This window comes from Carassius auratus, unplaced genomic scaffold, assembly GCF_003368295.1.
Source record: "Carassius auratus strain Wakin unplaced genomic scaffold, ASM336829v1 scaf_tig00214575, whole genome shotgun sequence".
Lineage (NCBI taxonomy): Eukaryota > Metazoa > Chordata > Actinopteri > Cypriniformes > Cyprinidae > Carassius > Carassius auratus.
Genome location: NW_020527719.1, coordinates 674491 through 686854, shown reverse-complemented (window position 1 = coordinate 686854; position 12364 = coordinate 674491). Strand labels below are relative to the sequence as shown.

General features: G+C 33.5%; 1 protein-coding gene across 1 annotated transcript in view; it reads left to right on the top strand.

Moving 5' to 3' along the window:
- LOC113092399 (inactive heparanase-2-like) overlaps positions 1-12364 on the top strand; it is a 67052-nt gene that overhangs the window by 27364 nt on the left and 27324 nt on the right. The window contains exons 4-6 of the mRNA XM_026257988.1: positions 4130-4303; positions 7352-7523; positions 12273-12320. Of these exons, the coding sequence (XP_026113773.1) occupies positions 4130-4303; positions 7352-7523; positions 12273-12320 (394 nt within the window). The remainder of the gene's footprint in view (positions 1-4129; positions 4304-7351; positions 7524-12272; positions 12321-12364) is intronic.

Below are 12364 nucleotides of genomic sequence, written 5' to 3'. Positions count from 1 at the left end.
TTTAGTTCTACTCATTGGGTTCAGCAGTTGCTGAACTTGCTACAAAAGTTCACACAGTCGACTCCAAGAGAGTTCAAAGGCACCATTTTTTTAAATACATCCATGCGTTCATACTCATAGTTGCACTACATTAGCCAAAGTTATCGAAGAGCTCCTTGGCAGCGTTTTGTAACTAAGGCCTGTTTCACACAGCACACAAAAGCAGTGTATGTGGTGCATATTTATTTTGGCACCCATATTAACAAACTACGGTATTCACACTAGCTAAGCTGTGCAGTGCTGTGTAGCAAAAGTATGAGTACATTTTTATTGCCATGCAGTGAAGTGCACTACTCACTCATTGTGCCGCATTCATAAAACGTTCTGAAATATGATCAGCAAAAATGTGGAGGAAATTGTGCATAAAATGGTCCTTCCAGAAATAAAAAAACTCTTCCTAAATCTCAGATATTGATAAGAGTTAAAAGTGCTAATAATAATAATAATAATGGACAACGATAAATATATATTTCAGTAATAAACAAAAATGACTGAAAACTTCATTTTTGTTTATTAATGAAATATATATTTATCGTGCTATCAAAATGTAGTGTCTAAAAGAACACAAGATATTTGGATATTTTACTCGCCTTTTATAAGAAGCATTTTTTTACAAATACAAATAATTCACAAACCCCAAAATTTACATCAGAACATCATTATAAACAATTTCCAAAAAAGTATTTTGCTTGTGTGTCATGAATGAGGTCCATTGTTTGAAAAATAGACATATGTGGTGCTTGATGCATGTTACAAACAGTAACAGGCACACAAACACTTTCTCTTCAGTAATTTTGACATTAACCAGACAATTGAATCAGTTTGGTTGTTCAGTGAAGATTTATTACCATTTTGATAAAAAAAAAATGTTTTACATGCTCCTTATTTAAATTAGGTTTCATGACCATTTAGTTTATTATAATAATCAATGGCACACCCATGATGACCATTTTATGATTTATGGCTGTTAATAATATAAATACTTAAAGGGACAGTTGTTCCAAACCTGTTGGAGTTTCTTTTGTCTGTTGATATTTTTATATTTTGACTTCAGTCAGTGGCTACCCTCTTTTGTGCTCAACAGAAGAAAGGTTACAGATTTAAATCAACTTGTGGGTGAGTAAATGACAGAAAGTTTTTGGGAGAACCATCCCTTTAATTTAATATTCCAGAAATCACTTTGTTTTCTATACAAACTCCCAGTTCTGAGTCTGCAATGGAAACACATCGGTGGGAGTCTGCTGTTGTTTCGCTTAGAAACTACATGTATGTGTTCGTATGACGCATAAATGGAGTTTAAATGCTTTTGAATACACTAAAATCTAATTCAAAACATAAGATGTGATCTTGAGAGTTAGGCTCTTTGTGTGAGTAAAATAATGATTAAAACTATTAAGCAATGCATGTTACTGATTTATTCCTATTGTAATTTACTGATACTGATTACAGGTGGCAGGCTAACCTGCGAGAAAAGCTTCACAGTTATCCAAACTCAACATTATTTTCTAATCCTTCCAAGTAGGCTTTGTCTCTTTGACACGTTTTTATTATTTAAATGTACTACTGATAAGGAGTAAAACAGTCAAAAAAGAAAGAAAAACAGAGAGAATGAGAGAAAGCCAGAGAACGTGAGGGATAAAGAAAGAAAGAGCATAAGAGCAAAAGAGCTGATGTCTCTGGAAATACTTGAGTTCTCTGTTGTTCTTCGTCCATTCAGAGCTCTAGGGAGAGTTTGGCTCAGGATGCTGCTTAAACACTAATTACCTTATTACTGTAGCTCAGCAATATGGAACTGATCAAACTAGCTGTTTTTAGGAAAACTAGCTGTTCTATCAATGAGATTTACTCCGCAAAGAAAAGAAAAAAACGCACACTACAGCACAGTAGTAACTGAGTGAAAACTGTAACATTGTCTATCTATCTATCTATCTATCTATCTATCTATCTATCTATCTTAAGCGTTTAGATTGTTTCTATCATAACTAGTTTTGTTGGTGCAGAAAAAATAGTCAAATTGTCTATAAAGAAAGTTACTGGCTTTATTAACTTATTAACTTCTTGTTTACAAGACTTCATCACGACCTTGTGCTTACATGACTGTATAATACTGATGCTGATATTCAGAGCAGCAAAGTTCTAATATTTCAAAAACTCACAAACCAGCCCTGCATTTACAAATGAATGAAGCACATTTAACTTGGTTTCTGGTTCTCTACCTGATCCAGAATACGACGTGGAGGTAGATTGTGGGTTACCTGAGGAACGAACCCACATCTGGATCTGTTTCCTCCCCGGCCCTGACAGCACAGTCCTGCTTTCCATCCACCTGTCTTTGATATACTGCGCCGTTTTAATCACCTCACAGTGCTTAAGGCTGCACAACAAGCAGAACTCCCACAATTATCCATAGAGCTGCCAAGGTTGTCCAACATTTTGTGCAAAATAAATAACTAAATACATAAATGAATACATATATAATGGAATGCTTACTGTATCAAAGCCTTTTAACTCTAGTAAACAAGTCCATAACTGCATTTGTTTGATGTCTGAATGCCTGTTAAGTAAGAGTGATAAAAGGTCCGTCATTGGTGTTTGACTGCTTGTTTGAATTAAACATAATCTTGACCTCATTATGGTAATATTTTAACGAGTCTGTAATTAGAACATTTCCCTGCTGCTTTAAAGTGCTGATTTAAAAGACCAGCTTTTATAGTTTGGTACCCAGGGAAGCTGGGTGTTGGATCTTTTTATGAGACTTTGTACATCTGCACATGTGATTAGAGTATTTAAGTAGGCTATTTAAGAAATGACACTTTGCCGTTAGTGTCGATGTTTCAAGATGTGATAAAAGCTATAAAGACGACTACACAATTAAACTGAAGTTTAGCAGTCACGCTAATGCTCATTTCTGTCTTTGAATTGCTAGCCGTGCTGACTGGTTATCTGCCTGTTGGTTGTTCTAGTGATTCTGTTTTGATTCATCTGTCCGTAAAAGCTCATGAGAGAAATAGAACTTCTGCCCATGCCGCAGTCATAAATATTTATTGAATGAACTGAATATCTAAACAGATGTAATAGCTATTTTTTTGTTCGGTGCACAAGTGCCAAGACTATTCTATGATGTTAGCTGCTTGAATCCATGCCCAGACAGAATCTGCAAACATTTTTCACATTTTTTGTGCTGATTCTGGTGAGTAATTTGTGCAAAAGGGTTTAGATGCAGTAAAATGTGTTCCCTGAAGCTGTGCTACACTAAATTAAATTAAATGAAAGCATAATAAAATTAGCCAAAATATATAATAAACAGAGACAGAAAGAGTATGGGAACTCTTGTGGAATATGGGACTTTGAAAATGCTTCTTAAAATGAAAAATACAGTTGACTCAACTTTTGAAATAAACCAAGACTTTACTGTGGGTACCAACTTTAAATAACAGAGTATCCACTTTTTATAAATGACCTTTAGCTCAGAATCTTCCATCACGGACAAGATGAGGCTCCATGTGCGTGTCTCTTGGTTTCATCTGCTTCCTTTTAAAACACAGGAAATGAAGTCAAAGGGTAGTGAAATATTTGTGTTTATTTTTGCTGCTCTTAACGGATAGAATTTCCAAACACCGGCCAACGGCTGTCCATTAGCAAAATCAGAATTATCATGTCTGTCTGTGGGGCAGATTTAAAATTTGAAAACTTTCTTTGATGCGTTTCTGTTTTTTATTTGCTTTAATCTGCTCTGTTTGTGGGTTAGCTTTTACCCTGTGTATCAAAAGAGCAAAAGTTTTCTTAAATTTATCCAGTCATGTGTATTCTTGTTTTGAGGTATTTAAAGGTTAAATTAAAGTTTAAAATTTAAATGTAATAATAAATAAATAAATAAATAAATAATACTGAAAATGTTAATCATGATAATAATTTATGTATTTTTATTATAATTAACAACAATAATAATAATAGCAGTAGTTTTATAAATGTATGTATTTTATTTAGTCAATGTAAAATAGTCCAAAGTCCAGACTAAAATGTAAAATGGTTATTATGATATAAAAAAAAGAAAGTATCTATTTTACAGCTGTGTCTGGCTTTTTCCCAGCCAGGTCTTTAGACAAACTTTACAACTTTGCCGACTGCGCGGGACTGCACCTGATCTTTGGGCTGAATGCCTTGCACAGAAACCCTGACAACTCATGGAACGCCTCCAGTGCTCTGAGTCTGCTCAAATACAGCGCTGGCAAAAAATACAACATCTCCTGGGAGCTCGGAAATGGTGAGTCCTTACCGTTAAAGTTTCACAAATTATATTTTTGACATGTTGTGTTTATGAAAGAAAAAGGAAGCATCTATACCATCAAGCAGTGATTAATTTGTGTCCAATTGTCAAAACTTCACACTTGAAATTTGATCAACCCCCCACGGCCATCCAATACAGTATGTATATGAGTTTGTTTGTTCATCTGAACAGATTTGGAGAAATTTATCATTACATCACTTGCTCACCAATGGATCCTCTGCAGTGAATGGGTACCGTCAGAATGGAAGTCCAAACAGCTTATGAAAACATCACAATAATCCAAAAGTAATGTAAATAATCCAGAATCTATGTGTTTATAAGAAACAAATCAATCATTTAGACATAGTAGTTGCTTCGGGAGAGAAATATTCACAAATCAAGCACCATTTATAAGCAAAACATTTCTGAACAATACGCTGGTGGATTTTTTACTTTTTTATGGATAACTGACTAATATTTTGATAGATTTGTTTCTTACAAATAGACAGCTTGTCTCTTCACAAGACATTAATTGATGGACCAGAGTCTTATGGATTATTGTTATGTTTTTATTGGCTATTTGGACGGCACCCATTCACTGCAGAGGATTCAGGAAATATAAAGCATGATGGGTTTAATAGGAAATATAGAAAAATTGACATACTGTGATTGTCCTTAGTCTTTCGCTCTCTGTTTATTTATTTATTTATTTAGATGCCAGCTAGAAACGCTCTTGGAGCTTGAGGGGAAAATGCTAAATTTGAGAGAGAAGGCCCTTAAATCTGCACACAGCAACTATATTTTGTTTCCAGTGTCTTCTCATTGACAACCATCCACTTGAGACACTTGTAGTGCTTGATATATAACAGCCTCCAGGCTGGAAAGTGTCAGCCGGATGAGCTGAGATTAAAGAATTGTAGTTATTTATTTTTTTACAGAAGCAGTCTTTACCAACGCAATGAAAAGGACCGACGTGGGCAATTCAGATGGGTTTACAAATCTGAGGGAAGCTCTGGGACTGATCATTATTACACTACCCCACCTCTTCATATAAAATGAATCCCATTCAAATAGGGCTTGTGTCAGGAGGCAAATTGACAAAGCAGAATCCAAAAGGACACCTGGTGATTTTGTAATCTGCTCTAAACACTCATTCATCTATTGTCCGGTGCCAGACATGCTGCAAATTGCCCCATTCATGTTGCACTTGCATCAAATGTCTCTCTATAAATATCAAAACAGCACGTAGTATAAAACCTTTGACTTGAATAACTGTGATCTTATGATGATATGGTTTCCTTGCATAAAATTAGACCGAATATAAGGTATGTTACTGACAGCATGTGTAGCCTGAAATATCGCACACTTTCCATACTTAACACTAAACCTATAAAAATACCAGAGACCGATTTAAGAAAGTACACAAACCGTATATTGTCTTAATCGTTTGTTTATTGGCTACATGTTGCACGTGTCAAATCTTTACTAGCTGTTTGCATAGAAAAACTGCAGGCGTACAGATCTCTGCTTTCACTCGGAGACTGTCATACGACACAAAGGAAGCAACACAATAAGCTAGTATTGAATGTAAAATGTAATTCATATGAAAATGAATAATATCAGAATTTAATATCTGTCACGTAATACCAGTTAAGAAGTTATCCTTTCAGCAGAATCTTTTCACTTTACTAACTCTAATAAAAGCATGTTATTACTGGAACAGCCATTTGAATGTTTAAAAGCTGTTACTAAATCAGATTTTACAGAGCTGTTAATTCAAAATCAAACACTTTCAAGTGAACAAAGAGTCCAAATGAAACAAAAAGAAATAAATTTGTAGCTGCGAGTGGATGTTTATTGAGTGGGTCGTGCCATTGTGACACAAAGTGATGATTTATTTCATGAAAGCACTTCATGACTATGTGTTATTTGTGATTTTTGTAAATGATAGCATAATATTTTAATGGATAATAATAATGCCTCATATTTTCCACTGGCCTCTGCCTGGCCTGGTAATGTATTGACTCCACAGCTCAGCATCTCGATGTTTCTATCCCAGACACAAACACACACTCACACAGGCTGTGATGTTTATAAAGTTCGCCACTTGACTTCTGTACCGTTCTCGCTGTGATTTCAAGTGTGCACCTCCCAAAGTGTTGCCTTGTTTAAATAGTTTACAAAGCCCTGACCACAATATAGGTCATAACTCAAAGGCAGTTTCCCTATTAGCTTGTGATTGTGTGTCAGGTTGCATCAGAAGTCTTAAAGGGATAGCTCACCTGAAAATACTGTCGTTAGTAAACTGTGGAACATATGAGGATCATTTTTGAAGGATCTTCGCACAGCTGTTTTACTATTGACCATGATCATTAAGGAAGAAAAACACACACACACACACACACACACACACACACACACACACACACACACACACACACACACACATATATATACATAATTTTTATTATTATAGATATTGAAAACAGTATTATATATATATATATATATATATATATATATATATATATATATATATATATATATATATATATATATATATATAATACTGTTTTCAATATCTATAATAATAAAAATTATGTATATTAAAGGCTTTTTTTGTGTGCAAATTTTAGAAGAAAAGAAAAAGGTCTTAATTGTGAGTCTTATTATTATTATTATTATTATTATTATTATTATTATTATTATTATTATTATTTTTAAAAAAGCTTTGGAAAAAAGATTCCATACAAATATTTCTGTATCATCATGTGACACTGAAGACTGGAGTAAAGACCTTCTAAAATGCAGCATCAACATTTCAATATATTCACATAGAAATCTTATATATTATCTTATATAATCTAACAATATTATTGTTATTTTCTGTATTTTTTATCAAATACGTGCAGCCTTGGTGAGAATTAGAGACTTTAAAATTATTTAAAAAATCATACTAACCCAAACTTTTCCAGTTAAATGAATCAGTCATCTTTTATTAGGTATACCTTGTCATGCATTATTTTTCTTCATTTCCCATCACAGAGCCCAACAGTTACCGTGCAATGGCTGCCCGATCAGTCAACAGCTCTCGTCTGGCTCAGGATTACTCTCTTCTGAAGACGTTACTGCAGTCGGTGCGTTTCTACAGCCGGGCCAACCTCTACGGGCCCAACATCGGCCGTCCTCGAAAAAATGCAGTCCTGTTACTAGATGGGTGAGTGTCTCTGTCATTTCTTCAGAAATATTATGGTCTCCCTGTGTGCTTTTATTTATATGTTTGACAGCATGTGGAGAGTGATACATTATAAACTGAATCTGTTCCTGCAGAGCTGTGCAGGAAACTCCACAGGTTTCTGCTTGTGTGCTGGTTTAATACGTATTCTGGATATTTTGATAATGCTGTCATACATATTGTACTTTTAGTTTTGTTTAACACATTTGATATATTTATGAATATGAAAATTAGAGTTGTGAGGCTTTTAGTCCATTTTGGTTAGCTCTGAAGCCTTTAGTAGATGTATGCGTTTATAGTTAATGGTTAGTTTTTTGCTTTTCTTTTCTTTTCATGCTTTTCATTCAAGGATGCATTTAAATTTAATTAAAGTGACAGTATGGACATTTATTATGTTACAAATATTTCTATTTCAAATAAATGCTTTTATTTTTCACTGTTCTTTCTATTCTTCAAAGAATCCTGAACAATCTATTAGTTTTACAGCAAAATTAATAATAATAAATGTTTCTTGAGCAGCAAATCAGCATTTTTAAATGATTTCTGAAGATTCATGTGACTCTGAAGACTTGAAAATTAATGATTCTGATTCTAAAATTTTAAGGACAGGAATAATATTACATTTTTAAAATTGTAATTATATTACTGTTTTTACAGTAATATTCTATTCAGTATTCAATATGACATTTTTGGTTAAATAAATATAGCAGCCTTGGTGAGCTTAAGAGATATTTATTTCCCCCTCAAAATAAATAAATAATATTAATATAAGAAAAATTAATAAATACTGACCCCAAAAATCTGAATAGTAATGTAGATTACATCATTTTTACTCAGCAAGTAGTGAATAATGGTTCTTGGATTCGATTTAACTTAAAAAGAACATTTTATTGATATTCACGCTGGTAATGTAAGCTGTTTAACTGTATGTAGAGAGTCTCAAATATGTTTCTGAATGGCTGTGGCGTCAGTGTGAAAAGCCATCATGATGGGTTATGGCATGGTGTTTGCAGAAAGGCTTATCTGATATTGGCCTCGTTTTAATAGCTCCAAAGCACATTGTTTAAGAAAAGGCAGTACTGTCCGCCTGCCTGGAGGAGCACATAGCTGAGTCGTGTTTATGTTGCTCCATGTGGATTGTTAGTCCAGGGGCCTGTAGCACCATTGAAACTCACCGTCAGATAAATAAAGTGTCACTCTATTAATGGTGTGACAGAGCAATGTTCCACCTGCGTGTTACTCGTTCCTCCCACTCTCTCCTGCAAGAGCACAGAGACTTCAGCAATGCAGTTTTTAATTCTCAGCATTAAGTTCAACATAGTATCAGTTTTTGTTTCCAATAAAACATTATAGAAGTAATAACTTTGGTGAATCAAAAACCATTTGGAGGGATTCAGTGAGTGAGTCCTTCATAAGTTATTTGTTTGTGAATTATAATGCGTAAGAATAAGGATGTTCAAAAACTGCTTACCGAAATGAACATCTCGAACATCAGCCTTTTTTAATTTACAACAACTGAATAATCCAAAACCCATGACTGAATTTTCATTAAATTCCCTTTTAAAAAGAGAATCTTGTCTCAATCATTTAGTGTGTGGTTTTAAAAAGAAGGTTTGAGCAACGCTGCCAGCATTATGCTTCTAAACACATATATTTTTATGACAGGAGCTTATTAAAGCAATGCCAGTGTTGATGTGCTTACTATTAAGACTACTTTTTTTTATTATTTTTTTATCTGGTCTAATGACGTCTGAGATAAATACCTCTGGAATTCATTTGTGAGTGTTCATTTAACATTGTTTGTGCTTTTGTGCTGTTCTTCAAAAACTGGTTTTGTAGAATAATGGCTTTTGAGAGTGGATACTAATTGGTTGTAATGTCAGTGTGACAGAGTCAGAAATAAATCTGTCAGTGCCTGACCAGAGCTTCCTTATTTTTGCACCCAGCGGCTTACTAGGCTCTGTCTACACCACACACACACACACACACACACTCTGAAAGCAACAAGAATGATGGGAGGACAGACACACAGCCCCCAAAATTATACAAAAACAAAACAGGAATTTATTCATTCTCAGCAGAAATTATTTTTGAAATCATTATTTAAATATATTAATAAATTAATTTTAGGTAAACTTGTATAGGATAAAATTTTTTATTTGGATAAATTAATTGTCTTATCCCATTGGCATTTATCGTAGATATTACATATATGTATATATTAATGCTTATCATTTCGAAAGGAAAAAAAAAAGATAGAAAACGAAACACTTATTACAAGTCTTCGCTATTTAAGAGTTTATATGCCATTTTTAGGTTTCACTGTAATCATAATCTGGCATAATTGTAAAAACTGATATGTCTGTATGAATAAAGTGGTAAACTAAATGTGATTTTAAATGCAATGATAATGATTGTATCATGTCTAAATGCAATCCCAAAAAAAAAAAAAAAAAAAAAAAATTATATATATATATATATATATATATATACATATATATATATATATATATATATATATATACATATATATATATATATATATATATATATATATATATATATATATATATATATATATATATATATATATATATATATATAAACAATAATAATAAAAAGGTGAAAAACACTATTAGTGTGTTTCGAGCCTATTAGTGGTCCTCTACTGCCATCTAGTGGTCATAATTGTAAACTTCAGAGAGCATAAAATATAAACAATAATGTTTTAACATTTATAACTATTATAGTGCCATTTTTTTGCCCGATCTTTAAAATGTTGCATGCTTGTTTAGAATTACATGATGCATCAGTTTAAATGTTTATGTTTTAAAATTTAATTTAGGATTTAAAGGCTTTTGGGTACACTATATCAAGACCACATTTTTAAATTACCATGTTATAGCCATGTTATAGCTATCCAATATAGCTATTTTAATATTTTATTTGTTATTATTATTATTATTATTATTTTTACAAATATTGACCTAGAGAGTCCAGAGAATTGTACTGCACTGATTTTATTGATTTTGAGTTAAAAACCTAGAACTAGTTCACAAAAGTAGTTTAAAAATAATAATAATAATCTAAAATATTTAAAGAATTCTTTGATTCATGGCAGCTGTCCTAGAGGCAAAGTTGTTTAAAATTAGGATATCTATCATATGAGAAAAACTTGTGTTTCTGTGAATATATGAACATTTTCTGTTCAATTTGAGGTAATTTACTATAGAAATAATGTGTTTCCTAGGCCTTTTTAACTGTTATAGTGCTACCTAGAGTTTTTGTTTAGGTTTTATAGGCTTTTGGGTATATTTGGCCACACCCCTTTTCGAAATTTCCCTGTTATAGCTAACCAAATGACAAAATTATATATTTTTTGATAATTATTGATCTAGTGAGACAGAGAATTGTGGTGCAATGGTTTGATCGAGATTGATCGAGAAACCAAGGACTAGTTTGCAAAAGTAGGTTTTTAACATAATTGAGAATAATTAATGTACGATTTGATTGAAAGCAGTGGTTCTTGAGGCAGATTGAGTGTATGTGTGTAAAAATAGTACACAGTCATTTATGCACTTGAAAAAACAATTTCGAACACAAGTGGCCGATTTCTTTAAAAATTCTTACAGATATTTAGGGGCCATGGGTCAAACATGCGCACCGAGTTTCATTCCGATCGACCTCCATTAACATTGTCTAATAGGTGCTTAAAATCCTTTGGCAAATAGCAGCCATATTTTTTTAGATATGTAAATGTCCTCATAGACACTTATGCCACTTTAGACAAAGACACTGCATACCAATTTTCAAGTCGACTGGACCAACGGTTGCTTTTTGTTTGTATTAGTCATTGTATAGAATGCATAATTGTGAAATTTCAGTGTCATCTAAAAATTTTAACAACCTGTCGTTAACAATTATATTGTGAACGTGAAATAAAATGACTCATAACGGGATTCCAATTTGGTCATATCGCCACCAAGCCTCAATATCTTATGCAATATTGCTTCTTAAGTTAATTATATTTCAAGAAGGAAAACCTGGGCCAGCACTATAGCTTTCTGTCATATTTTTGGCATCCGTTTCTTTGCTCTGTGTGATTTGTATTGTATAGTTTAGGTGCGCCTCTTTACTTTTCTGCCATAAGCCGCCTAGTGTTTTCCTGCGGGGGCTTTTGAGCAGTCATAACTTTGGCAGGCTGAAATGAAATTTGGTATTACAACCACAAGCGCTTTGTCGAAGGTCTTCCTCGGAACAAGACGCCACCCCTTGCTGCTACCAGTCTCGTTCAGATGGAAATGATAAATGCAGTTTTAACTCAGCGATCAGACAAAAGGAAAGAGGGAGACGAAAGGGGAATTATAGGACGGCATGGAGTTTTAGAGAGAAAGGGTGGTCGATGTTTTTCTGTGTGAAACTGCCGTCACACGACAACTGTTTAAAACTTTGCTCCCTATAAGGAGTTTTGTTCCCTCATTTGATTAAGATTACTCAGCTCCCTGGTAAACTCCTCTCTGCACAAATTTACTCACAGCATGAGAGATCAGTGTCAGCGGCGAAATAAACAGACACCTCCTGTTAGCCATGCAGCCGTGTGTGTATGGCTATCAGTTCCTTTATGTAAGAGTCTTTTATGATGGCTGAGCAGACTGCTTTTCCAGTGCTATAATAACCTTCCATATAAAATACTGGTATATACTGATTATACTTTTTCTCTCTCTTTCACAGGTTTATGAAAAACGGTGGTTCTGTGGTTGATGCAGTAACGTGGCAACAGTAGGTATTTTACCTTTTTTTAATTCTAGCCTTTTATTATTCCC